General features: G+C 66.3%; 1 protein-coding gene across 1 annotated transcript in view; it reads left to right on the top strand.

The window, feature by feature from the left end:
- SKI (SKI proto-oncogene) overlaps positions 1 to 21,919 on the top strand; it is a 56,377-nt gene extending 34,458 nt beyond the window's left edge. Inside the window, exons 2-7 of the mRNA XM_051839298.2 lie at positions 16,618 to 16,740; positions 16,987 to 17,099; positions 17,364 to 17,623; positions 17,716 to 17,990; positions 18,737 to 18,967; positions 19,079 to 21,919. Coding sequence (XP_051695258.1) covers positions 16,618 to 16,740; positions 16,987 to 17,099; positions 17,364 to 17,623; positions 17,716 to 17,990; positions 18,737 to 18,967; positions 19,079 to 19,261 — 1,185 coding nt within the window. The 3' untranslated portion in view covers positions 19,262 to 21,919. The remainder of the gene's footprint in view (positions 1 to 16,617; positions 16,741 to 16,986; positions 17,100 to 17,363; positions 17,624 to 17,715; positions 17,991 to 18,736; positions 18,968 to 19,078) is intronic.
- The last annotated feature ends 1,267 nt before the right edge of the window (positions 21,920 to 23,186 follow it).

Raw genomic sequence — 23,186 nt, 5'->3', positions numbered from 1 at the left:
AGGGGTTCCAGACTAGGGCCCAGCACTTGATCTTGGGGGACCCCTTGCTTTCTCCTCATGGCCCAAAGTGGTGGCTGCAGTGGAGTCTGGTCGCCCGTGCGCCAGCCCTAGGCCAGACAGCTTGGGTGGGACAGAGTCGGGGCCTCGTGTGGGAGAGCCCTGCCTGGCCCAGCCTGGCCTCAGTGCCCTGGCTGAGAGGGCCGGGGGCCGCTGGTGGAACGGACAGTTCTAGGCCTGTTCGGAAGGCGACTTCTGGGGAGTCCAGCTCGGTCCCTTGCGGGAGGGGACACCCTGCGTCCACCCTTCTGCCACAGGCCAGGCAGCAGCACTTGCGCACTTCTGTGGTCTGAGCGGCAGCCTGGCCCTGTCCCTGAGGCTGAGGTCCTGGCGCCTTGGCCTCAGCTGCCCTCGCCCAGGGTGTCAGGCCGCATTCTCTTCCCAGGGCCCCCAGGGGTGTTGGGAGGAACAGGGGAGGCGGGGTCCCCTGGCCTGGGCCATGCAGACTCCACACGCCCGGGGGAGCTTCAGGCTTTCCACCTCACCCAGGGGTCCAGGCTGCTGCTGGTAGCCACTGATTGTGGAGCAGCTGCCGTGTCCTGTGTGGGCGGGGTCCTGGGGTCCATCCGTGAACAGGACAGGGCCTCCGGAGGGCGGCAGCCCCGGGGACACCGGCCAGCCGGTGGGGGAGCGGAGCGGGGGCTGTGGCCGAGGTCTGGGCCGGCTCAGGCGGAGCCCTTGCTCCACCACCTCCTCCTCCCTGCACTGCAGGGGCGCAGGGCCTGGGGGGGCCTGGGGGCCGAAGGCTGGGGCTCCCAGAGGCGTGTGTGTGGCACCTGCGTGCCGGAGAGGCCCCGGCTGGGCCGGGCTCCCCAGTCCCCTGTGGACGGCACGGTGCAGTTCTTCGGAAACTCCCTGCCGCTCGGGCGCCTGTCTCCCGCTTCTCCTGGAGGGCCGGGCCGGCGGTGCTGGGACCCCTGCTGGCCCTCCCTGGGCCCCGTCTACTTCCTTCCCGACTGCTCTCCCAGCCGCGCGGTGTGCCGGTGCCAGCTTCCCTGCGGCCGCACTCCTGCTCCCTCCTTGATTCTCACTTGGCGTCTTCCTGGGCTTGCCAAGAATGCCGGGAATTGGGGGAGGGGGCGCAGGAAATGCCTGCCTTCCTCTGAGGCTGCAGGGGGTGGGGGTGCGTATGGGGAGGAGAGGAGGCCCAGTGGAAGCTGTCGCGGCCCCAGCGGCCCCAGCTAGGGCGCGAGGCCCAGCTCAGCCACTGTGGATCCTGGGGCTGACAGCCCGGCCCGGGTGTGCCACGCTGGTCCTTGGAGAGCCGCTCCAGAGGGGCCCTTGGGGGGCTCTTCCTGGGGAGGGGCAGCCCTGGGTCCTCCCTGGGGAGCCTGACCACCTCGGCCCCTCTCTGGGCAGCAGTGCTCTGGCCAGAGCAGGACAGGCTGCTCCTGGAGGTCACCTGACACCCCTCCCCCACCTCAGGGAAACTCTAGCTGACCGAGGAGCCAGGCTCTGGTGAGGTCTCCAAGAAGCGGGAGCGAGAACCGGGCGCCCCAGCCGCGGTCAGTGGAGGGGGTCAGTGGTGGTCACCCACCCTGCACCCAGCAGAGGGGGGGGGCTGGGCTGCGTCCTCACTGAAGCTGCTGGTATTGGTGCCGGCAGGGGTGGGCCATGTCCTGAGCCCCAGCCCTGCCCCGGCCCTCAGGCCTCTCGCTGGGTCAGGAGGCGGCCGCGGCAGGGTCTCAGCAGGTGGCCGTCCGTGAGTTGTGCGGAATCCAAGGCGGCGCCCAGCCCCGCAGGTCGGGCCGCGGTGGTCGCCGGCGGCTGCGGCAGAGCCCTGCCCCACACATCTCTGGGGACTGGAGCTCCGGCGGGAGCAGCTGGCTGGCGTGAGGGCTCGCCCCGGAGAGCACCTGGGTTCTTGGTCTCTGTGAGCCGCAGCCGCTGCCCGTCGTGGGCCTAGGGCTGTCAGTGCCGGCGTCTCCAGGGCTTGCTGGTGTCTGCCCGAGGTGCCGGGGCACTGCAGGACACTGCCGGAGCTGGGGTGTGGCCTTGCTGCCCATGGCCCGGAAGTTGGGCAGCTGCTCCAGCCTGGAGCTGCCCCCAGGCTGGGAGAGGGCGTCCGTGCACCGCGGCCCCAGCTGTGTGTTGTGTCTGTTTCCATAGAGAGAAAACAGCGCGGACGCGGCCAGAGGGAGGAGGCAGAGTCCGAGGAAGCCGGGGAGGCCCTGGCCGGGGCGGGGCGGCCCCTGCGGGCAGATGCGGTGCACACACCGGGCCTGGCTGCTCTCCACGCCCCCTTGGGAGCAGTGGACGCTGGAGAGGCCCTGAGGCGCGCGGCTCTGGGACCAGGTCTGTGTCTGGCCTGTGCCTGCTGCTGCTCCGGACAGAGCACGCCCTGGGAGCTTCCCTGGCCCCGCCAGGAGCTTGCGGGGAGGCTGCGAGGCTCTGGGAGTTCCAGAACGTTCCTGAAGCCGCTGTCCCGCTCAGGTGGCGCAGGATGCACTCCCGGAGCTGAGGTGACGTGGCCGTGCAGCGGCCCCCGCGAGCTGCGTCGCTGTGAGGGGTGCTGTGGGGCCCGGGGGCAGGGTCCCCTTCCCCATGGGCTTACCCTGGGGACGTTGTCCTGGTGCAGCGTGGGTGGCCGCCTCTTCACTCTGGGCCAAGTGACGTGGGGACCGGTCCTCGGGTGGCAGACCACGGGCAGGGAGGGCAGCAGTGTGGCAAGGCAGGGGCCACACCAGCCCTGCCGCTTGAGTGCCGCCGAGATGGGCCTGTGCCATGCTGGGGGCGGAGCCTGCCCTCCTGTGACGGTGACTGAGCAGAGCTGGTACCGTGCTCGGGCCAGCTCAGGTGTTGTGGGGCACGGGTCGAGATCTGGCGTGGGTCTGAGGCGCGTGTCGGCACCAGGGAGCTGTTTGGGTTTTTACCCCTCCTTAAGGTTTTATTGATTTATTTGAGAGGCAGTTACAGACACAGAGGCCTTCCATCCGTTGCTTCCCTCCCCAGACGGCTGCAGTAGCTGGCAGTGGGCTGATCCAAAGCCAGGAGCTTCTTCCAGGCCTCCCGCAACGGTGCGCTTGGGCCCTCTTCCTGGGCCGTCCTCACTGCTTTCCCAGGCGCATTAGCAGGAGCTGGATCAGACGAGGAGCAGCCGGGACAGGAACCGGCGCCCATGTGGGATGCTCAGCCGATGTTGACATTTGGGCCTAAAACACTTCTTTTGGAAGATTATTTTTAATAGAAAAGTTGTCACCAAGTTCTCTCAGCTGGGGTGAGCTGGCCAAGTCCTCACTGGCCTGGTCTCCCCAAGTCCTGGGTGGGGCCGCCCAGGGACTGTGTGGCCAGGAACCGTGCACAGACCAGGCTCGACTCAGGGGAGGCCTGCCCAGGCTCTGCTCTGAGGACAGTCGGGGCCGTGGCCCAAGGCCCTCTTCTGTGCTCTGCCCCGGGGTGCTGAGGGTTGACTGCCATTTAGCAACATTTTTGTTTTTGTTTTTTAAAAAAATATTTATTTGAGAGGCAGAGTTGGAGAGAAGCGGAAGCAGAGGGAGACATCTTCCATCCACTGGGTCACTCCCCAAATGGCCGCAACGGCCGGAGCTGGGCCGATGAGGAGCCAGGAGCTTCTTCCGGGCGTCCCGCACGTGGGGCCGTCGTCTTCCCCAGGGGCGTTGATAGCAGGGAGCCGCGTCAGAAGAGGAGCAGCGGGAGTTGAACTGGCGCCCTCGTGGGTGCCGGCGCTGCAGGCGGCTCTGAGAGAGAAGCCGCGCATCTTGTCAGCACTCAGCGCGTCTTCAGTGGGAGCGCCCGCCGGCCCGCCGTGGCAGCGCAGAGGTGCAGCTGGCACCTGTGCCGCGGCGTGCGTGGTGTCTGTCCTCGCCGCCGCGCTGGAGCGCTGCTCACTGCAGAGCGGCTCCGCCAGGCCTGGTTTCCGCCCGCCCCCCCCCCCGGGCTGTGGCAGACGTGGTGAGGGCTGGGTGCCTGCCTCGGGCCCGCTGCGGAGGCGGGGCGTCCTCTCCCGCGGAGGCCACTGGGGATATTTCTGTTTAGATTTTGAAGATGGGAAAGTGCTGGCCCTGGACAGGAAGTCTGTCCATGTGATCTCCTGAGCAGGGAGGATTGCAGTTTGGAGAGAAGTGGGATTATCGGAACGTCTTCTTCCCAAGACCGCGTCGCGGCGTCAGCTCCGCACACGCCGTCAGGTGCTGCCGCGGGCCTGCGTGTCCCGTGTGCTTGTGTGTGTTTGGATGGCGAGTGTGTACTGTATCGCGTGTGCCTGTGTTGTGTCCCGTGTGTTTGGTGAGCGTGGGCTTGTCTGGATGGCGGGCGCGTGCACTGCGTCGCGTGTGCTGTCTGAGGCGTGGGCAGCCGGTTTCAGCTCCAGGCTGCCTGGCGGCCAGCAGCCGTGAGCCCCTCCTCCCTCCGAGGCCTGCAGAGCCTGGGACGCGGCTCTGCCGACTGCCACAGCTTCCCTGGGCCTCGTGTGGGCCACGGGTGCGTGGCCTGAGTGTCGCAGCACCAGGGCTCCCTGTCACTCAGCCACTGTGGTAGGAGGGGCAGAGGCCAGGACCGAGGACCACTGGGGACAGGAGGCGAGGACGCAGTCTCCTGCTGAGCTGCTGCGGGAGGGTGTGCGGGGCCACCGCAGCACCACTGCTGCCCTGTGCCGGAGTGCCGCGTGGCACTTGGGGCCGCCCAGGGCGAGCAGGCACCGAAGGCCGAGAGGCCAGAGCAGGTCCCCTCCGCGGCGTCACCCATCTTGTTTCTATGCGTCTTATTTGCTTATTTTAATCTGTTTCTTTATTTGAAAGGCAGAGGGAGGAGGGACAGGGAGAGAATATGACTTCCGTCGTCTGGTTCACTCCCCAGGTGGCTGCAACAGCCGGGGCTGGGCCGGGAACTCCGTCGGGTCTCCCACGCGGGTGCAGGGGCTTTCCCATGCTGCTTTCCCAGGCCGTCAGCAGGGAGCTGGATCAGAAGCAGAGCAGCCAGGACTCGAACCAGGGCCCACACGGCTTGCAGCTTTGCAAGCGGCAACAGCCCACGGCGCGGGCCACCCGCTTCTGGGGAAGGCCCCCTTAATCTCGTGGGTTCTGAGCGAGTACCAGGAGCGCCGCCTCCAGTGTGCACGCCCCCCCCCCCAGCACTTCCTCCGGCCCAGGGTGGGAGGGCGTTTTGTCTTCAGGATCCCTGGTGAGGGTGGCGGGCCGCCAGAGGTCCATTATGACGCCCCTCCCGGGCCGAGTCAGTGCCCTGGAATGTCTGCTGAGCGGCCTTGGGGGGGGGGCTCCACCCCTTCACCCCGGCTCCCCCCTCGGGCGCTGCGCACTCTCGGTTTCGAAAGTGAGGCTTCTGAGGCCCCCGTGTGCCCAGAGTGAGCCCTGGGCTCAGGCTGGGGGATCCTGGGGTCAGGACAGACATCCAGTGTCTCCTGGAGCCTGCATACGGCCCATGTGGCCGTGTTGCCCGGGCATTGGCCACTGGCGAGGGCGGTCAGGCCAGACCTTGGTCACACACATACACAGCACACGTGTGTACACACATAACCCCACATACACATACACGTGTGTGCTCACACATACACGCACACGCCCACATATGTGTACACATACAGACGCACCCCACGCACCCGGTCTCTCCTCCCTCCAGCACTTCCCCCTGTTGACAGACCCACGGGCGGCCCTCCCGGTCAGCCCGAGTGGCCCACGTGCAGGGGTCCGTGGGGCGGTGGGCCCGGGAGGCCTGGGGCTTAGCAGGCTGGGCAGCTCCTCGGCGGCGGCGGTGACCTATTTCAGTTCAGCGAGAGCTGGAGCGATCTTCAGAGTTGGTATTTTCAGCTCATTTTGGGGCTTGGAGTTGTCTTGCAAATTTAATCTACTTCCTCCCGTACCACAATAATCAGAAAATAGGTTAATTTAAGCATACTATGAAATATGAATTGTGTGTAAAACACTAATGGTGCTTACAAAAATAGCTTTGTAATTTCTAGAACTGTGAACGCTGAGGAAGGGCCACCCCGGACCCTGAGCTGGTTCCCAGGGGCTGCAGCGTGCGGCGTCACGCCCCACACACGTGTTCTCTGCAGGCGCCCACGCCCACGCATGTCGTGCGGATGTCGGATCCTGTGTGCTCGAAGGCCTGGGCTGGGAGGCGGGAGCGTGGCCTACAGGCCCCTGAGGCCCTGGGGGACCAAAGGCGGTGGTCGATCCCTTACCCTGTGGGAGGGGTCTGCACTCGGGGTAGGGTGTGGACACGAAGGAGACCCCAGCCAGGAAGCTGCTCCTGTCCTTGGTGTGGGTTCTGGGGGAGGGGCGTGTTCCAGGCCCTGTCTTCCCGCGTGTTGCAGCTGGTCCTTCCCAGCCAGGAGTCTGCGGTGGTGGGTGGGCTCTGGCAGGAAGGGGAGAGACCCCTGTGTTCTCGGTGTGCCAGGCCTGCAGGCTCCACGCGGGGCGGGGGTACCTGAATGTGTCGGGGAGGCCGTGTCTGTTCCTGAGATCAGCTGAGCCAAAGGACGAGGGGCCTGGAGGGGCCTGCAGGCCGCCCAGCTCTACACAGCTGTGGGGCAGTGACCGGGGCCGTGCATCGGGCCAGAACCAGCAAGGTACCCTGGGGACACGGGCTCGGTGAGCTGCTCCACGCCGTGCCTGCCATGTGGAGCGAGATGCTGGCAGAGATGGTGGTGGGGACCATGGTGCTTTCTCTGGGCTGCCGCCCCACAGGCTGGGGGCTGGCATCCCACACGGGCACCAGCTCACGTCCCGGCTGCTCCACTCTTGATGAATGCAGCAGCCAGAGTTGAGCCGAGCCAAAGCCAGGAGCCAGGAGCTTCTTGCGGGTCTCCCGCGTGGGTGCAGGGGCCCAAGCACTTGGGCCACCTTATACTGCTTTCCCAGGCCACGGCAGAGAGCTGGATTGGAAGTGGAGCAGCCGGGACTCAAACTGGTGCCCATATGGGATGCCGGCACTGCAGGAGGCGGCTTTACCCGCTGCGCTGCAGCGCTGGCCCCCTGCTCCACTTCTGAGTCAGCTTCCTGCTAACGCACCTGGGAGAGCAGCAGCAGATGGCCCCGTGCTTGGGCCCTGCACGCATGTGAGAGACTTGGAAGAAGCTCCTGGCTCCTGGCTGCAGCCTGGCCAGCCCTGGCCATTGTGGCCATGTGAGTAGTGAGCCAGCAGATGGAAGATTGATTCCCCCCCCCCCCCCCCGGCTTCTGTAACTCTGCCTTTTGAATAAATAAAGTCACTAAAACACACACAGGCTGTGCCCTCGCAGTCTGGCCCTGCTTGCTCATGGCTCGGTTCTCAGTCTGCATCGCTTTGTTTTAAGGATGTATTTATTTATTTATTTATTTGTCAGAGTTACAGAGGGGGCGGGGTGGACGGAGAGACAGATCTTCCACCAGCTGGCTCACTCCACAAATGGCGGCAGTGGCAGGATGAAGCCAGGAGCTTCCTCTGGGTCTCCCACGTGCTGTGGGGACCCAAGCACTCTGGCCAGTTTCTGCTGCTTCCCCACACGCATCAGCAGGGAGCTGGCTTGGAAGTGGAGCAGCGGGGACGCCCCTTCCCCTGAGCCCACGGGGGACACTGGTGCTAGCCCACAGAGCCAGCGTGGGCCCTGCGCTGCTTTCTAACTTGGATCTACTCCGTGGCAGGTGAACTCTGCCGGTGAACAGGACGACTCCTGACGCTTAGTCTCTGGGTGAGGCAGACGCGCCGGGCTCCGGCTTCTGGAGAGGACTTGGCCGCGCTGTGGGTGCCTGTGCCGGGTTCTCAGCTCAGGACCCCCTCACCCTGGGGGTGGGAGATGGATCCCAGGCTCTCTTCCCAGGGGTGTATAATGTGAGGGGGGCTCGTGGCAGGGCCAAGGCAGCCCCGGGGGCACCGGTCCTGGGTGCCTGGGTTGGGTGGGGGAGCAGGGGTCAGGGCAGAGGAGGACGGGGATTGTCAGAGCCTGGAGCTGGGAGCAGGGCCTACAGGCTGCTGGAAGGGGGCTTGGGCGCAGTCTGCCGTGCGTGCTCGTCTCCAGCAGCAGGATTTGTCCCAGGCTGCGGCTGCCCGAGCTGGTGAGGGTAGGGCTCACGTGGGGTGCAGCCATCGGGGGCTGTGGGAGGTGGAGGCCACTCAGACCCTCTCAGCCGCACAGAGACCTTAACCCTAACCCTGTGCCCCGTGGCCACTTGGGTGAGCTTGGGTGTGCCTGCCCTCACCCCGCCTCGTCACAGCTCTGCGGTAGTCACAGTGGGGCGCTCGGCAGATGGCGGCCCCTGCCCGACACCCACACCACTCAGTCTGCCCCTGCTTCCCTGGGGGTGGACCGACTCCCACCGGGGCCAGGGAGGAGGCGGTGTGCAGCCGCTGCCCTGGGTGACAGGGTGGGGAGGTCCTGCGGGGCTCCTATTAGTTCTTGATGGGTCGTGTGTGCCCGTGTGACGTGGGCCCTGCTGTGGATGGGCACCTCCCTGTCTGGTCCCAGGAGCTTCCCCGTGGACCTGCCGTGGGCGGACAGTTTTTCTTTTTTAAGATTTTTCATTTAATTTATTTGGAAGAGTTATAGAAAGAGGTAGAGCCAGAGAGAGAAGGGGCTTCCATTCCACTGGTTCACTCCCCAAATAACCGCAACAGCCAGAGCCGAGTTGATCCGAAGCCAGGAGCCAGGATCTTTTTCCGTGTCTGCCACATGGGTGCAGGGGTCCAAGGACTTGGACCATCTTCTGATGCTTGCCCAGGCCACAGCAGAGAGCCGGATCGGAAGTGGAACAGCCGGGACTCGAACCGACACACATATGAGGTGCCGGCACTGTAGGCTGGGGCTTTAACACACTGTGCCACAGCCCCGGCCCCATGGACGGACACTTTGTGGTACAGGCCTGGGAGCTTCCTGGCGTCCCTGTCGCTGTTGTGGGTGTGGAGCCCGTGCAACTCGGCCGTCCCTGGGCCCCAGGTGCCTTGCTCTCAGGCTGCCGTCGGTGAAAACCATTAACTGGAGTTGGGGTCCCACCAGGTTCATTGTCAGGTTTTTGGTTTTCTAACAGGCTCTTAAATAACGGCTTTATGGCTGTCACTCGTGGACCGTGGTCCTTCCTGTTCACCAGTGTGGTTCAGGGGTTCCCAGCACGTGCGTCCATTGCCAGTACCCCAGAAAGAACCTGCACCCGCCAGCTGTCACGCCCCATCCCCCCCCCCCCGCCACCGCCACTGCTGATCTGCGCCGTTTTCATGGGCATTCCTGTGGCAGACATTTCACAGAACACGAGACTGGCTGGCCTCTGTCGCTGGGTCCTCGGGCCCCTGCCCGCTTCCAGCCACTGCCTCCTCCCACCGCGTGCACCCTGTCCCTCCCGTGTCCCCTCCGTGTGCTGGTGGATGTCCAGGCTCCTCCTCCTCCCGGGAGCGGACTTGCTGGTTCTGTGCTTGGCGTCCGGGTGCCTGCCAGGCTTCTCCGGCAGCGGCCGCCCGCGGCCCAGCCCCCGGCTGACATCCCCACCTGTGGTGCCCACGGCTGCTGACGCTCGCTCACACTCCATCACAGCTGAGCCGGTGGGGGAGGCTCCCAGGCACTTGTGTGACCCGTGGCCGCGTTCACAGGACGAGCTCTGGGCCCTGCTCCCCGTGCTCTGGGTCTCCCGGCAGGGGTGTTGCTGGGGACGGGGTGGGGCGGGGGATTCCGTGCAGCGGCTGCCCCGTGAGGGCTCCCACTCCACATCCCGACCCACACCGGTGGCTGTCTGGGCCGCCCTCGTGCCGTGGCTTTGCCTTGCATTTCCCTGGCTCGCCGTCGAGCGCCTTCCTGTGTGGCTCTGGACGTGGGTGGGCTGTTGGGGGCAGCGTCGGCCCCTGGCTGGTGGTCTCCTCTGTGCTGCCAGCACCGGGCCCTCCCCTGACTGGGCAGTCACGCTCTGAGAATTTTCTTTCACTTTCATGATGGTGTCTTTTTTTAAGATTTATTTATTTGAAAGGCCAAGAAAGAGGTCTCCCATCTGCTGGTTCACTCCCCAGATGGCTGCAATGGCTGGAGCTGAGCTGATCCAAAGCCAGGAGCCAGCAGCTTCCTCCAGGTCTCCCACGCGGGTGCAGGGCCCAGGACTGGGGCCTCTTCCACTGCACTCCCAGGCCACAGCAGAGAGCTGGATGGGAAGTGGAGCAGCCGGGACTCAAACCAGCGCCCATATAGGATGCTGGCACTGCAGGTGGCAGCTTTAGCCGCTGTGCCACAGCACCACCACCACCCCCTTATAAAGATTTATCTATTTTTGAAAGAGATGAGAGCGAGCGAATGCGAGATCTTCCATCTGCTGGTTAACTCTCCAAATAGCCGCAGTGGCTGAGGTCGGGAGCCCAGAACACCGTCCAGGTCTCCTGTGTGGGTGACACCTGCTGCCTTGCTGGGAGCACTCCTGTGGGAGCCGGTGCCGGCCTCCGATGCTGTCCAGGGAGGTGCAGGTGTTTTATGGTTTTTCCGTTCGTCCATTGCTCCCTGTGCTGACCAAAGCCTTCGCCGTGTTAGCGGCCGTGGTTCCCTAACCCTAACTTGGGGACGTCCTGACCTGGAGCACCCCTTCTTGGGGCCAGGCTTCCGAGAGCTCCAAGAACCTAGAGTGAGTGACGCCGACAGGGGTGGCAAAGCCAATGGCAACAGTCATTTCCTAACCACGCAAACACATCCCCCCAGCCTTACGGCCTGCGGCACGTTTGCTGCGGAAGCCTGCACAGAGCACCGCCTTCGTGAATTGGTGCCCCCTTTAAGAACCATGCGTCGTGGTGGTCCTGCTGCCGTGGCCACAGCACCGTGGCAGTATGGGGCTTCAGTCAGCCACCTCCCAGAGGCCCCTCCCATCGCAGGTGCAGGCGCCCCCCCCACTGAGGGGCACCTGCCTGAGACCCGAGCATCGTGCGCCGGCTGTGCTGTGTCCCGGAGCTGAGCCTGGCTGTGCTCAACACCCCTGCGAGGCGCCCGCCCTTGAGCAGGGTGCTGGTGGGAGCGCCTCGTGGGGCTCTGTGTGGCCCCTGCTGGCACGGTGGGCTGTTTCATGTCCACAGACGGCGCTGACAGCGTGGAAGGGCTGGCGCCCCCAGCATCTGCGGGGTTCCCGGGGTGACCCTGAGCTGGGCCTGTGACTTAGCAGGAAGCCCGAGTTTCCGGTCCGCTAAGTTCTGGGTGTGAGACGCTCCTTTGGAGCAGGTGTCGGCCCCTCCCCTCGGGGGTTGGGGCACGGCTGTGGCCTCTCAGGAGGGGCCTGTCCAGAGAGGCGCAGACGTTTGGATGTGGGTGTGTAAGTCCTGGCCGATGGGGGCCCTTAATATGAGAAGCATGGGCCCAGGGCGGCCCTGCACACCCCCTTCCCTGCCGCCTCCCTGGCACACAGACCTGCTGCTCACCGGCACCTCCGTCGCCTGGTTTAGCACCGGGACCCTGCCATCACCCAGTCCTGCCCGCCACCGAGAGGCTGGGGGCTGACGCCCCTTACTCAGCCCTCCCCCACCTGTGGGTGCTCCAGAGGAGACATGGCCTCCTGGCTTGGCCCCCTGGACCTTGAATGAGGGGGTGGTCTCTCCAGGCCCACATGCTGCTGTCCGTGGGGCCCGTGTGGGCCCCGCCAGGCCCAGGAGAGACACTGTCAGGGCACCTGGGGCCTCTGCCTTCTGGCCCTTTGGACAGAGGGACGTGGCTGACCTGTGGAATGGGAGCAGAGGTCACATCGTGGCTGCCCCAGCCCGTGGCCTTGCCTTGGGGTCGTCTAAGCTGACGGACCCCAGCCTGCCTCTGCGTCTCTCCAGCTGCCGCCTGCCACGGGTGGATGCTATGTGGTCATCTCCGTTTGGCTCTGCTATGGGCCCTTGACCCTGTCTGCAAAGCCTGACCCAGCCCAGGGTCTGGTGGGGGCGGGCGGCAGTGAGTCCTGAGTAGTGACTGCCAGGGGACGAGGATGCTGCCCCAAACACCAGGGTGGTGGGCCTTGCGGGGGTCCTCGTGAGGTCTCGGCAGGTCGGGCACTGGCCGACCTGGCTGCCAAGGCTCTCGGCGGCCAGCTGCAGGTGCACGGACCATGCCCCGCCTGCGTCGGGGTCACTCGGGCACCTGTGGGCAGGCCTCCTGGGCTTGGCGCCTCGGCACAGGCCGTCCACACCTGAGGCCTGGTGCTGGCTCACCTCCTGCTAAGGCGAGTGGACTGGGGCTGCCCCTTGCCCTGGTGTGCTGGGCTCTGCCCACAGTGAGCGGGGGGAGGAGCCAGCTGCTCCAGGACCTCTAAGCCCCTGTTCCTGAGGGCTGAGGAGCTGGCCTGAGCTGAGTGCAGGGACAGGCGGAAGAGGCCCCGGGGCTGTTCTTACTGGCTCTGCCTGCCCACCACGTGGCTGCCCTTGGCTGCCCGGAGTCCCATCCCGGAGCCTGTCCCCAGCAGCCGGGGGTCTGGCACTAGGCAGCGCAGTGCAAGGGTCACATCCGTGGCAGGGGTCAGTGAACGGTAGTGCCCTCGTGAGGGCAGCCGGGCAGCCTGTGTCTGCGCGCCGCAGGCCGTAAGGCTGGGGGAATGTGTTTGCGTGGTTAGAAAATGACTTGCCATTGGCTTTGCCATCCCTGCCGGCGTCACTCACTCTGGGTTCTTGGAGCTCTCGGAAGCCTGGCCCCAGGAAGGGGTGCTCCAGGTCAGGATGTCCCCAGGTCCTGACCAGCCCAGCAGGGCCAGCGTCTGTGGGTGTGAGGGCGACCAGCGCTGCCCTGTGTCTTCTGAACGGAGTTCACTGCAGGTGCAGGTTGAGGCTCGTGGCCGTTCCTGGCAGAACCGTGGGGGCTTGAGATCACCGCTGTTGGATTCTGGGAACTGTGTGGCCCCAGCCATCGTTAGGACCAAGCCCCTTGTCCCCATGTCCTTGGAGCCGGGCGTCCTTGTGTGCTCGCCAGGGGGCGTGGGAGCCAAGGGGCCACATCCTCTGAAGCCTGGTCCTCGTGCCGCTCCGTGCGCCGGCTGCCGCATGGCCGCTGTCGGTGGCCGTTGTCTGAGTCCACAAGGGGCCCTGGCACTAGATGGGCAGGAAACCCCTGGACACGGGGAGCCCCGGGGGAGCAGCGCTCGGACAGCCTCTGTGCTTGGGAGAGGTACTCCCCTGCGTGCCCAGGGCCGTGGCCAGGGCTGCCTGGGGCCTCTGGTGCCCACGAGGACTGGGAACGGTCGCTGTCGACCCCACCCCACGTGGACCAGAGCCACATCCGCCGGATCTGCAGTGCCCTCTCTCCCCCAGGCACGTTCTCGTCTCGTGTAAAATTTAGAAACAAAACAAAACGAGGCTGATGTGCAGCAGGTTACGTGTCCGCCTGCAGCCCCGGCACCCATGTGGGCTCCCATTCAGGACCCGGCTGCTCCTCCCCCCATCCACCTCCCAGCTGATGGCCTGGAAAGCCGTGGAGGGTGGCCCAAGTGCTTGGGCCCCTGCACCGCGTGGGAGGCCCTGAAGAAGCTCGTGGCTCCTGGCTTCTTATCAGCCCAGTTCCGGCCGTTGTGGCCATCTGGGGAGTGAACCAGCAGGTGGAAGATCCATCTCTCTCCCTCCCTCCCTCCCTCCCTCCCTCCCTCCCTCTCTCCCTCTCTCCCTCTCTCTCTCCCCCCCCCCCGCCCTCTCCTGTATCTTTGCCTTTCAAATAAATAAATCTTAAAAAAAAAAAAAAGGAGACCTCCCAAGTTATTTAAACAAGACAGTTTTTTATTTGAAATTTGTTGGGGGGGGGGGGCTGGCATTGTGGCATAGCAAATATGCCCCAGCCTGTGACACTGGCGAGTGTCACTGTGACTGTGCGAGGGCTGGTTTGTATCGAGGCTGCTCTGCTTCCAGTCCAGCTCCGTGCTGATGGCCTGGGGAAGAGCTGCAGACGATGGTCCTAGCGTTTGGGCCCCTGCCACCCACGTGGGAGACCCGGAAGGAGCTCCTGGCCTAGCACTGGCCATTGTAGCGTCTGGGAGCGAGTCAGTGGATGGAGGAGCTTGCTCTCTGTCTCTCCTGGTAACTCTTTCAAAATAAGTCTTTAAAATAAGTAAATAAATAAATAAACTTTGGGGGAAGGCAGAGACAGGAAAATAGAAACAGAGGGAGACATTCCATCCACTGATGCCCACAACAGCGAGCCCAGGACGGGGAAGGGAGCTGGCGTGCGGCAGGGAGCCGAGTACTGGAGCCGTCGCAGCTGCTCCAGCAGGAGGCAGGGCGTGGGTGGAGTGCAGAACCGAACCAGGCATCGTGGGGGGGGTGCAGAACCGAACCCAGGCACTGTGGGGGGGTGCAGAACTGAACCAGGCATCGTGGGGGGGGTGCAGAACTGAACCAGGCATCGTGGGGGGGGGTGCAGAACTGAACCAGGCATCGTGAGGGGGTGCAGAACCGAACCAGGCATCGTGGGGGGGTGCAGAACCGAACCAGGCATCGTGGGGGGGGGTGCAGAACTGAACCAGGCATCGTGGGGGGGGGTGCAGAACTGAACCAGGCATCGTGGGGGGGGTGCAGAACTGAACCAGGCATCGTGGGGGGGGGTGCAGAACTGAACCAGGCATCGTGTATGGGGGGGTGCAGAACTGAACCAGGCATCGTGGGGGGGGGTGCAGAACTGAACCAGGCATCGTGGGGGGGGTGCAGAACTGAACCAGGCATCGTGTATGGGGGGGTGCAAAACTGAACCAGGCATCGTGGAGGGTGCAGAATTGAACCAGGCATCGTGTATAGGGGGTGCAGAACTGAACCAGGCACCGTGGGGGGGGTGCAGAACTGAACCAGGCATCGTGTATGGGGGGGTGCAGAACTGAACCAGGCATCGGGGGGGTGCAGAACCAAATGCAGGCACTGTGGGGGGTGCAGAACTGAACCCAGGCGTCGGGGGGGGGTGTGTGGCAGAACCGAACCAGGCATTGTGGCGGGAGGGAGACAGGGTCCCCAGAGGTGGCTTAGCTGCTACCAAAACATCCACCCCCCTCCTCATTTTTTAAAAAATATTTATTTCATTATTTTCATCTGCTGGAAGGCAGAGCGGCAGAGACCCCCTGTCCTGTGGTGGCAGGGCCCAGGCACTGAGCCGCCAGCTGCTGCTTCCCGGGACGCCAGCACCCGACCTCACGCTCCGAAGTGGGTGCGGCTGAACCGTAACTCTGTGCCGAACGCACCCCCATCTTTAAGACCCCAAAGGCACCAAGAAGTGGCACCTGAGGTGGCTGAGCCCTGGGGACTTGTGGGTTTGGACTGAGTGGTGGGTTTGTGAGCAGACCCCGGGCCCTGTCAGCCAGCTTGGTAACACAGCGGCCGGTTCAGGGCCTGCTGCCCGGAGAGCCGCCTGCCCCGAGTGCTTCTGACAGGGTTTGCTATGGGGAACCGGGTGATGGGGGCAACCTTGGCCACAGCTGACCTCACGTCATCCACCTCGAATATCAGACCCGGCTTGTCTCGTGCCTTTGTCTGCGCCTCAGCCCAGACCAGTAGGAAGGTTCCAGAATCATGCCTGGGGAGGGGGCCGGTCCTGGGTTCCTAGGAGCAGCCCTAGCAGGCTTTTTCACCCCTTCACCCCACCAGGATGGGTGCAGCCGGCTGTCGGCGGTGCTGGCTTGCCCCTCGGGGCCTTGCGGGAGACGGGACGCCGTCAGAGCCCGCAGGGGTGGCACAGGCTCTGCAGCCCTCGTGGCTCGGCGCTTCTCCCTGTTAACAAATGCCCTCACATCTCATCCCTGCCCGCCCCGCCTGCCGGGGCCCATGGGGTTGTGTGCGGGAACCTCGGGGGGGCTGTGCCCACTCTGGCCCCTGTGTGCCGGTCCCGCCCTGGCTCCCGATGCCTCTCCCCAGATTCAGGCCCCTGCGCCCGCCCCCAGGAGGACACGGTGGACAGGCCAGGCCCCCGGCCGCCCTGCGGGGCTCCCCGAGCCCAGCCAGGCCCAGCCGCGCTGACACTCCGCCCCCCGCCAAGTCTGACGTTTCTGGGAGGCCGCGGCATCTGTGGCTTCCTCGGTGAGCGCCGGGTGCACTTTCAGGCCTCCTCAGACAGGAAGCCCCACCCTGGCCGCGCTCACCTGGGCGGGGCCTGCGCGCAGCGCTGTTGGGAACGCTGTCCTTGGCCGGTCTGCCGGGGCTGCCCTCGAGGCCTTGGGCAGGGGCTGTGCACAAGGACTCTGGCCAGGGCGTCCCTGCCCCCACCCGGGGCCTTGGGGAGACGGGCTTCCTGCCGTTCCCTGCTCCCGGGAAGAGCCCTGGGCAGGCAGGACCAGCATGGCTCTCACTCCTAGGGGAGCCCAGGGCCTCGGTGGAGCTCGTCCACATCGCTCCAGAGCTGGACCCTCGGCTCCTGCTGGCTCTTGGGAGCCCCAGTCCTCAGCCTGGCTGCAGGGAGGGGCCACTTCCTGCCAGGGCCCCGCTTGAGAGCAACCCTGGCTCTAGGAAGGTGGTGTAGACACACAGGGACAGAGCCTGCTGCAGCTGTGGGGGGAGGTCACCCTGACCGCCTCACGCCGGCACGAAGCCTGGCTCTGGCCCTGAGCAGTGGGCTCCGTCTCATCTCACCGCTGGGTGCGCGGTGCCGTCCGGTCCTCCTCCGGGCAGCTTGCTCACCTGGGCCCCGGGCACCAACAGCGTCTTCTGTGTCCGTCACAGGTCTCCGAGCCTCCGGCCTCCGTAAGACCCAAAACAGACGACTCCTCTTCCCAGTCCCCTGCGTCTTCCGAGAAGGACAAGCCGTCCAGCTGGCTGCGGGCCCTGCCCAGCTCTTCCAGCAAGGTGCCGTGCGGGCTGTGGGAGCCCGGGGTTGGGTCCCAGGCCTCTGGGTTTGGTGGCAGCCACTGTGGCCATCTGGGGAGTGAGCCAGCAGATGGAAGACCTCTTTGTGTGCAGGCCCCCGGGGAGGGCCACTGGGCGGTTCTGGGAGTGGGCCCTGCCACTGGCTGCTGTGCCCGGCCTAGCCTCCAGGACACGGGGCAGCCTGTCCTTGCCCAGCGGCTCACACAGGCCACTCCTGTCCCACAGAGCCTCAGCTGTGTCCACCCTCGCCAGCGCCTCTCCGCGTTCCGACCCTGGTCCCCTGCGGTTTCAACTGAGAAAGAGCTGTCCCCGCACCTCCCAGCCCTGATCCGAGACAGGTGAGTGCCTGGGCCTGCGGCCTCTCGCCCAGCTGCCACACAGCGCCGGTTCATTTCCAGAGCCGTGTGGTCCTTGGGGGCCCCAGGGCGTGGCCTCCTGGTCCTCGAGGTCAGTCCCTGTTCCAGGCTTCCTGGACCCCCTGCCTGGCCACACAGACCTCCTGTCTGTGGCCTTCCGAGGGGTGTGTCCTGTGACCGTGGTGCCAGCGCGGGTGGGCTCAGGGCGGGTAGACAGCCACGGTCAGCTCACGCACACCCCCGCAGCTTCTACTCCTACAAGAGCTTCGAGACGGCCGTGGCCCCCAACGTGGCCCTCGCACCACCGCCCCAGAAGGTCGTGAGCAGCACACCATGTGCCACCGTCGTGTCCCGGGTGCCGGAGCCTCTCCCCACGTGCGTCCAGCCACGGAAGCGGAAGCTGGCAGGGGACACCCCCGGAGCCCCAGAGATGCCGGCGCCCGGCGCCGCCCCGGAGGAGGACAAGGACTCGGAGGCCGAGGTGGAGGTGGAGAGCAGAGAGGAATGTAAGTGTGAGGGGGCTTCCCGCCCGCGGGCCGGGCCGGGCGGTGCGGCGGGGCCTCCATGGGCGCCCGCTGACTGCTCCGTCTCTCCTCAGTCACCTCCTCCCCGTCCTTTGCCTCGTCCAGCTCCGCCAAGGACCTGAGCTCCCCGGGCGTGCGTGCCCCGCCCCCGGCCGCCCCAGACGCTGCGGCCCACGCCGACGCCCCGAGCGGGCTGGAGGCGGAGCTGGAGCACTTGCGGCAGGCCCTGGAGGGCGGCCTGGACACCAAGGAAGCCAAAGAGAAGTTCCTGCACGAGGTGGTCAAGATGCGGGTGAAGCAGGAGGAGAAGCTGAGCGCAGCCCTGCAGGCCCGGCGCAGCCTGCACCAGGTGAGGGCCCAGGCCCGCCCCTTCCTGGCCACCCCTGCACCGGGTGAGGGCCCAGGCCCGCCCCTTCCTGGCCACCCCTGCACCTTCCTGGCCACCCCCTGCACCGGGTGAGGGCCCAGGCCCGCCCCTTCCTGGCCACCCCTGCAGCGGGTGAGGGCCCAGGCCCGCCCCTTCCTGGCCACCCCTGCAGCGGGTGAGCACCCAGGCCCGCCCCTTCCTGGCCACCCCTGCACCAGGTGAGCGTCCAGACCCGCCCCTTCCTGGCCACCCCCTGCACCGTGGCTTCTGAGAGGCCCGCCCAGTGGCCCCACTTGCTGGGCCGGTGTGCACCATGGCAGAGTGTGTACAGTAGGTGTGTGTACACCCTGCGCACACACACACCTACACGCGTGCACCCGCCGCCTCTCCCAGGGCCCCGCGTGTCGTCTTCAGAGCCGGGGAGGCGGAGGCCCTGGCCTTGCTCGTTCTGGCCGCTCCCGAAGCTGCGTCTGGCAGCCCCCCCCCACGCCTCGGTAGGGACGGGGGCTCCCCGGCTGGGTCTGTGGCCGCCCAGCTTGGGGGAGCAGCAGCCAGAGGCCCCGCTGCGGCAGACATGGGACCCACGCAGGCCGCGTGGGGGGCTGGTGGCCGTCCGATCGGGACGGGGAGGGCGGCTGAGGGAGTGGCCCCGCTGCGTGGTCACGGCCGGGCGGGGGAGGGGCTGAGGGAGTGGCCCCGCTGCGTGGTCACGGGCCGGGTCTGCCCAGGAGCTGGAGTTCCTGCGCGTGGCCAAGAAGGAGAAGCTGCGGGAGGCCACGGAGGCCAAGCGCAGCCTGCGCAAGGAGATCGAGCGCCTGCGGGCGGAGAACGAGAGGAAGATGAAGGAGGCCAACGAGTCGCGGCTGCGCCTCAAGCGGGAGCTGGAGCAGGCGCGCCAGGCGCGGGTGTGCGACCAGGGCTGCGAGGCCGGCCGCCTGCGCGCCAAGTACTCGGCCCAGGTAGGCGACGGCCTGGCCGCCCCGCCCCGCCCCCTGCCCCGCCCCGCCCCGCCCCGCCCCGCCCCGGAGCCGTGTGCGGGCCGGCGCGGCTGACGGCGCTGTGCCTTCCAGATCGAGGACCTGCAGGTGAAGCTGCAGCACGCCGAGGCCGACCGGGAGCAGCTGCGGGCCGACCTGCTGCGGGAGCGCGAGGCGCGGGAGCACCTGGAGAAGGTGGTGCGGGGCCTGCAGGAGCAGCTGTGGCCGCAGCCCGAGCGCCCGGGCGGGGAGGGCACCGGCGAGCTGCAGCCCTGACCCCCAGCGGCGGGGCGCCCACCACGTCTTACTGTGCCTACTCCCGAGTGTCGCAGCCGCACTTGGCGTCCACGCGGGATTTACTGCCCAGGCCGGGGCGAGCCGGGGCGCGCGCACGCCGGCGGCCCGTGGCTGGCCCTCTGCTTGCTGGAACCGTCTAACATTTACACTTTTGTTATAAGCTATTTAAACCAATAAGGAGACTCGATGTTCAGAAAATCAACCTTTTTTAATGACTGCTTTTCAAAGCCCCAGCACGTGCCGCCGCCGCCGGGGAAGCCATCGCCGCTCATCTGTGCCCGCGGCCGCCGCGGCCTCGGAGGTTTCTTCAGTCTATTTTTTCAGCGACCGGGACCCGCGTCTCCCTGCCGCCCCCGGCAAGGGCAGGGGGAGAGCCGCGTGCGAGATGAGCCCACCCTGCCCGCCTTACCGCTGCCCGCCGCCGCCAGGAAGGGCAGAGCCACGCAGGGGCCGCCCGCCGCCCCGGCCGTCCTCGGCTCCCCAGGTGCTGGCCTGCGTGGGCCCGAGGCGTGGCCGGGCGCCCCCTGCCCCCGCTTCCTTGATTTGGGGACTGAGGCTGCAGCGTCAGAACAAAACACAGCATTACCCCCCCCCCCGCCCCATCCTCGTCGGAACCAGACACGGCATTACCCCCCCCCCCCCGGTCCTCGTCGGAACCAGACACGGCATTACCCCCCCCCCCCGGTCCTCGTCGGAACCAGACACGGCATTACCCCCCCCCCGGTCCTCGTCGGAACCAGACACGGCATTACCCCCCCCCCCGTCCTCGTCGGAACCAGACACGGCATTACCCCCCCCCCGGTCCTCGTCGGAACCAGACACGGCATTACCCCCCCCCCCGTCCTCGTCGGAACCAGACACGGCATTACCCCCCCCCCCCCGGTCCTCGTCGGAACCAGACACGGCGTTACCCCCCGCCCCGTCCTCGTCGGAACCAGACACGGCGTTACCCCCCGCCCCGTCCTCGTCGGAACCAGACACGGCGTTACCCGCGCCCCCGCCGGTGTGCGCCCGAGCGCCCGGCAGCTCCGCCCGCCGCCGCGTCGTCCCGGCCGTGCGCGAGGTTTCTCCGGTCCTGGAGCAGTGCCAGCCCTAAGCGCTCCCGTGCTCGGAACCCCTCTGGTGCTTGGTTGAACAAGGGAATCACAAGAAAACGAAAATGCAAAACTGAACTCCGGGGCCGCCCTGTGCCTTCCAGCGTCCTGCGCGGCGAGTCCTGACCGCGTCGCCCCGCGCGCCCCCGTCTCCGTGGCGATGGGAGCTGCCACGCAGATGAGTTAGCGCGTTGATTCCAGGTAGTGTCGTTGCTCTCGACTGTTTATGCAAATCGTAGACGGTTTCCTACGCCCAGGCTTGAAAAGTGGTTTCCCAGGAGACGAGCGGCCCGCCCCGCGGCCTCGGTATTTATTGAGTGCGGAAGATCGCGCGGGAATTCTTTGCTCGAATCCGAATCCGTTACAGCGCCGGCGGCGCCGCAGCAGAGACCAGGACGGCCGGCCCCCCGGCGGCGGAGTCTGCAGGGTCGGCCCTCGGTTTACCGCGGGGGCGCGGCCGCCGCCGCCCCCTCAAGTGCAATGCAAAATGGACATGGTGTATACGCAGCGTCTGTGTGGACGTTGTCCTTGGCTTCTGTCGTCCGTTCGCAGTCCCGGGGTCTGTAGGCACGGGACGCCCCTGCCGTAGGTCGCTCCACCACGGGCAGTAGCGCCGGCTCCGCCTTGTTCGCCAGAGTTGTGCTTTTCCGTCATTTCTTCAAGGGAAACTTAGTGGTTTAGTTGGAGCAAAGCTTTAATGTGTCGGCTTCCGCGTGGCTTCCGTGTCGCCAGGCCCGCCCGGGGCCGCCCGTGTCTTCTGTCGGGCGCCCCTTGGGGCCACGGGCCGGGCCGGCTGCCTCCCCAGCGTCGGGTGGCGCCTCTGCCCCCAGGGCCCTCGCCTCCCGCCCCTCCCTGCGGGGGGCGCCCGCGGGAGCCGGGGTGGGCTCCCTTCACCAGCAGCTCGCACTCGGGGCCCTGGCCTGGGCGGGGCGCCCGTCCTCCGGCCGCTCCAGCGCAGGGCCCGCGCCTGGCCCGCGGCCGGCCCAGCTGCGAGGACAGGCTGTTGACTCCCGTCCGTAAAACCCGTCATCCAGACAGCGCGTGTTCACTTTAATCCTCATGGTTTCTCTCGCGAGGAGGTTTTTAACGAAGGGAAAACCAACAGCAATAACCTTGATTCTCGAGCAGCTACCCCGGCGGCGCGGCCCGCAGCGCCGGCGGCCGCAGCCCTGTACAGACCCGCTCGGCGCCCTGTATCATACGTGTACATGGTGGTCCCTTCTCACCTGGTAATCGTCTGTTTTCTGGGTTGTTTTTAACAAGAAAAACGCTCACGTGCGGGGTCGGAGCTCCGCCCCGCCCCGCCCCGCCCGCGGGCTGTTTCTGTTCTTGCTTTAAGTCAGGAGTCACAAATGACATTTTTTTTCAATTAAGGAAAAAAAAAAAAAAAAGAACCCCCGGACCCTCGTAGCCACCTGCCCCCGCACCGCCCCGGACCTCTGCTGCTGCTAATGACAATACGACGCTTACTCTGCTACTCGAAGACTATTTTTATGTCATTAATGTATGCTTTCTTGTTTATAAATGCCTGATTTAAACAGAACCTGCCGGGCCTGTGTGTGTCCCTGGGGCCCCGGGCAGGGGGCGAGGACGGGGCCGCACCCCAGGCCTGCGGGGTCAGCTGGAGCTGGGAGGAGGCCTCCACGGGCACCACGGCTCCGAGAGCCACCCTCAGTCACGTCGGCACGTTGGAGGGTGGACCCCAGCGTGCCGCCCTGGCTGCCTGCCGAGGGTCCCAGGGGCCTGGCCACCGCCTCCCAGAGACTCCTCGGGCCGCCCGTGTCTGTCCCCCTTTCCCAGTGTGGCCGCCCGTGTCTGTCTCCCCCTTCCCCAGCGTGGCTGCTGCCTCGGTTTCTCCTCCTCACCCTCTGGAAGACCCTTAAACCCGGGGCCCCAGTGCCTTCCGCGCAGGGGGCCTGCCTTGTCCCCTCAGGGCCCCCAGCTGACCCCTGCAGCCCCGGGACAGAGGTTGGGGATGGTGGGACTCGGCGCAGCTGCGGGTGTGGGCTGAAGGGAGGGGCAGGCCGGGCAGGAGACCCTGCATGTGGGTATCACACACCCACGACCTGCCCGAGTCGGCGGCTGGTGCCGGCCACGCCGGGAGGGGCGGGCGGCGTTTCGACCTCGGCCCGGTGCAGCAGTGGCTCCGAAGAGCTGGTGGCCGTCAGCATGGCCGGGCCCTCTGCCGAGGTCCCGGGGTGCCCGCCTGCCCCTGGGGGCTCTGGGCCCAGCTGTCCGAGCCTCCTGGGCTTCACTTTGGGCTACGCTAAAGGGGGCGGCTGCCCTGGCCCTGGGCTGGTGGGCCAGGAGTCTACACCCCACCCCTCCCAGAGCCCTCCCTGAGGGGGGCAGGGCAGGAGAAGCCCCTTCTCGGGAGACAGCAGAAGTCACCTCGGCCCCTGCTCGGGGTCCCCGGGGCTGGGACTCGCCCTGCACGGCCCAAGGCTGAGCCGAGGCCGCCCTCTGCCAGGGCAGGCCCCCGTCTTCCTGCCTATTTCCAGAGTACCAAGACCCGGCAGCACCCAGCGGTCAAGGTGTCTCCTGGGCCCTGCTCACTCCTCTGGGTCTTGGCCGTGCCCATCTGGCCCCAGCCCCCCCCCCCCCAAGGTCAGCCCTCAACTAGGGAGGCGGGTCCAGGCACCCTCAGGGCAAGTGGGAGCTACAGCTGGTCTACCCCACTCTTACCCCTGCCCCAGGCTGGGCCCAGCTGTGCCCAGCAGCCCCCATCCCTGGGCCACTGCTGCTGCCTGGGGAGGGGGCTCCAGGCCGCATGCCCCCTCCTAGCCCAGGCCTGGCCACTCCTACCCTGA

This window comes from Oryctolagus cuniculus, chromosome 7 (assembly GCF_964237555.1).
Source record: "Oryctolagus cuniculus chromosome 7, mOryCun1.1, whole genome shotgun sequence".
NCBI lineage: Eukaryota > Metazoa > Chordata > Mammalia > Lagomorpha > Leporidae > Oryctolagus > Oryctolagus cuniculus.
This window is presented reverse-complemented; position numbering and strand designations above follow the sequence as displayed.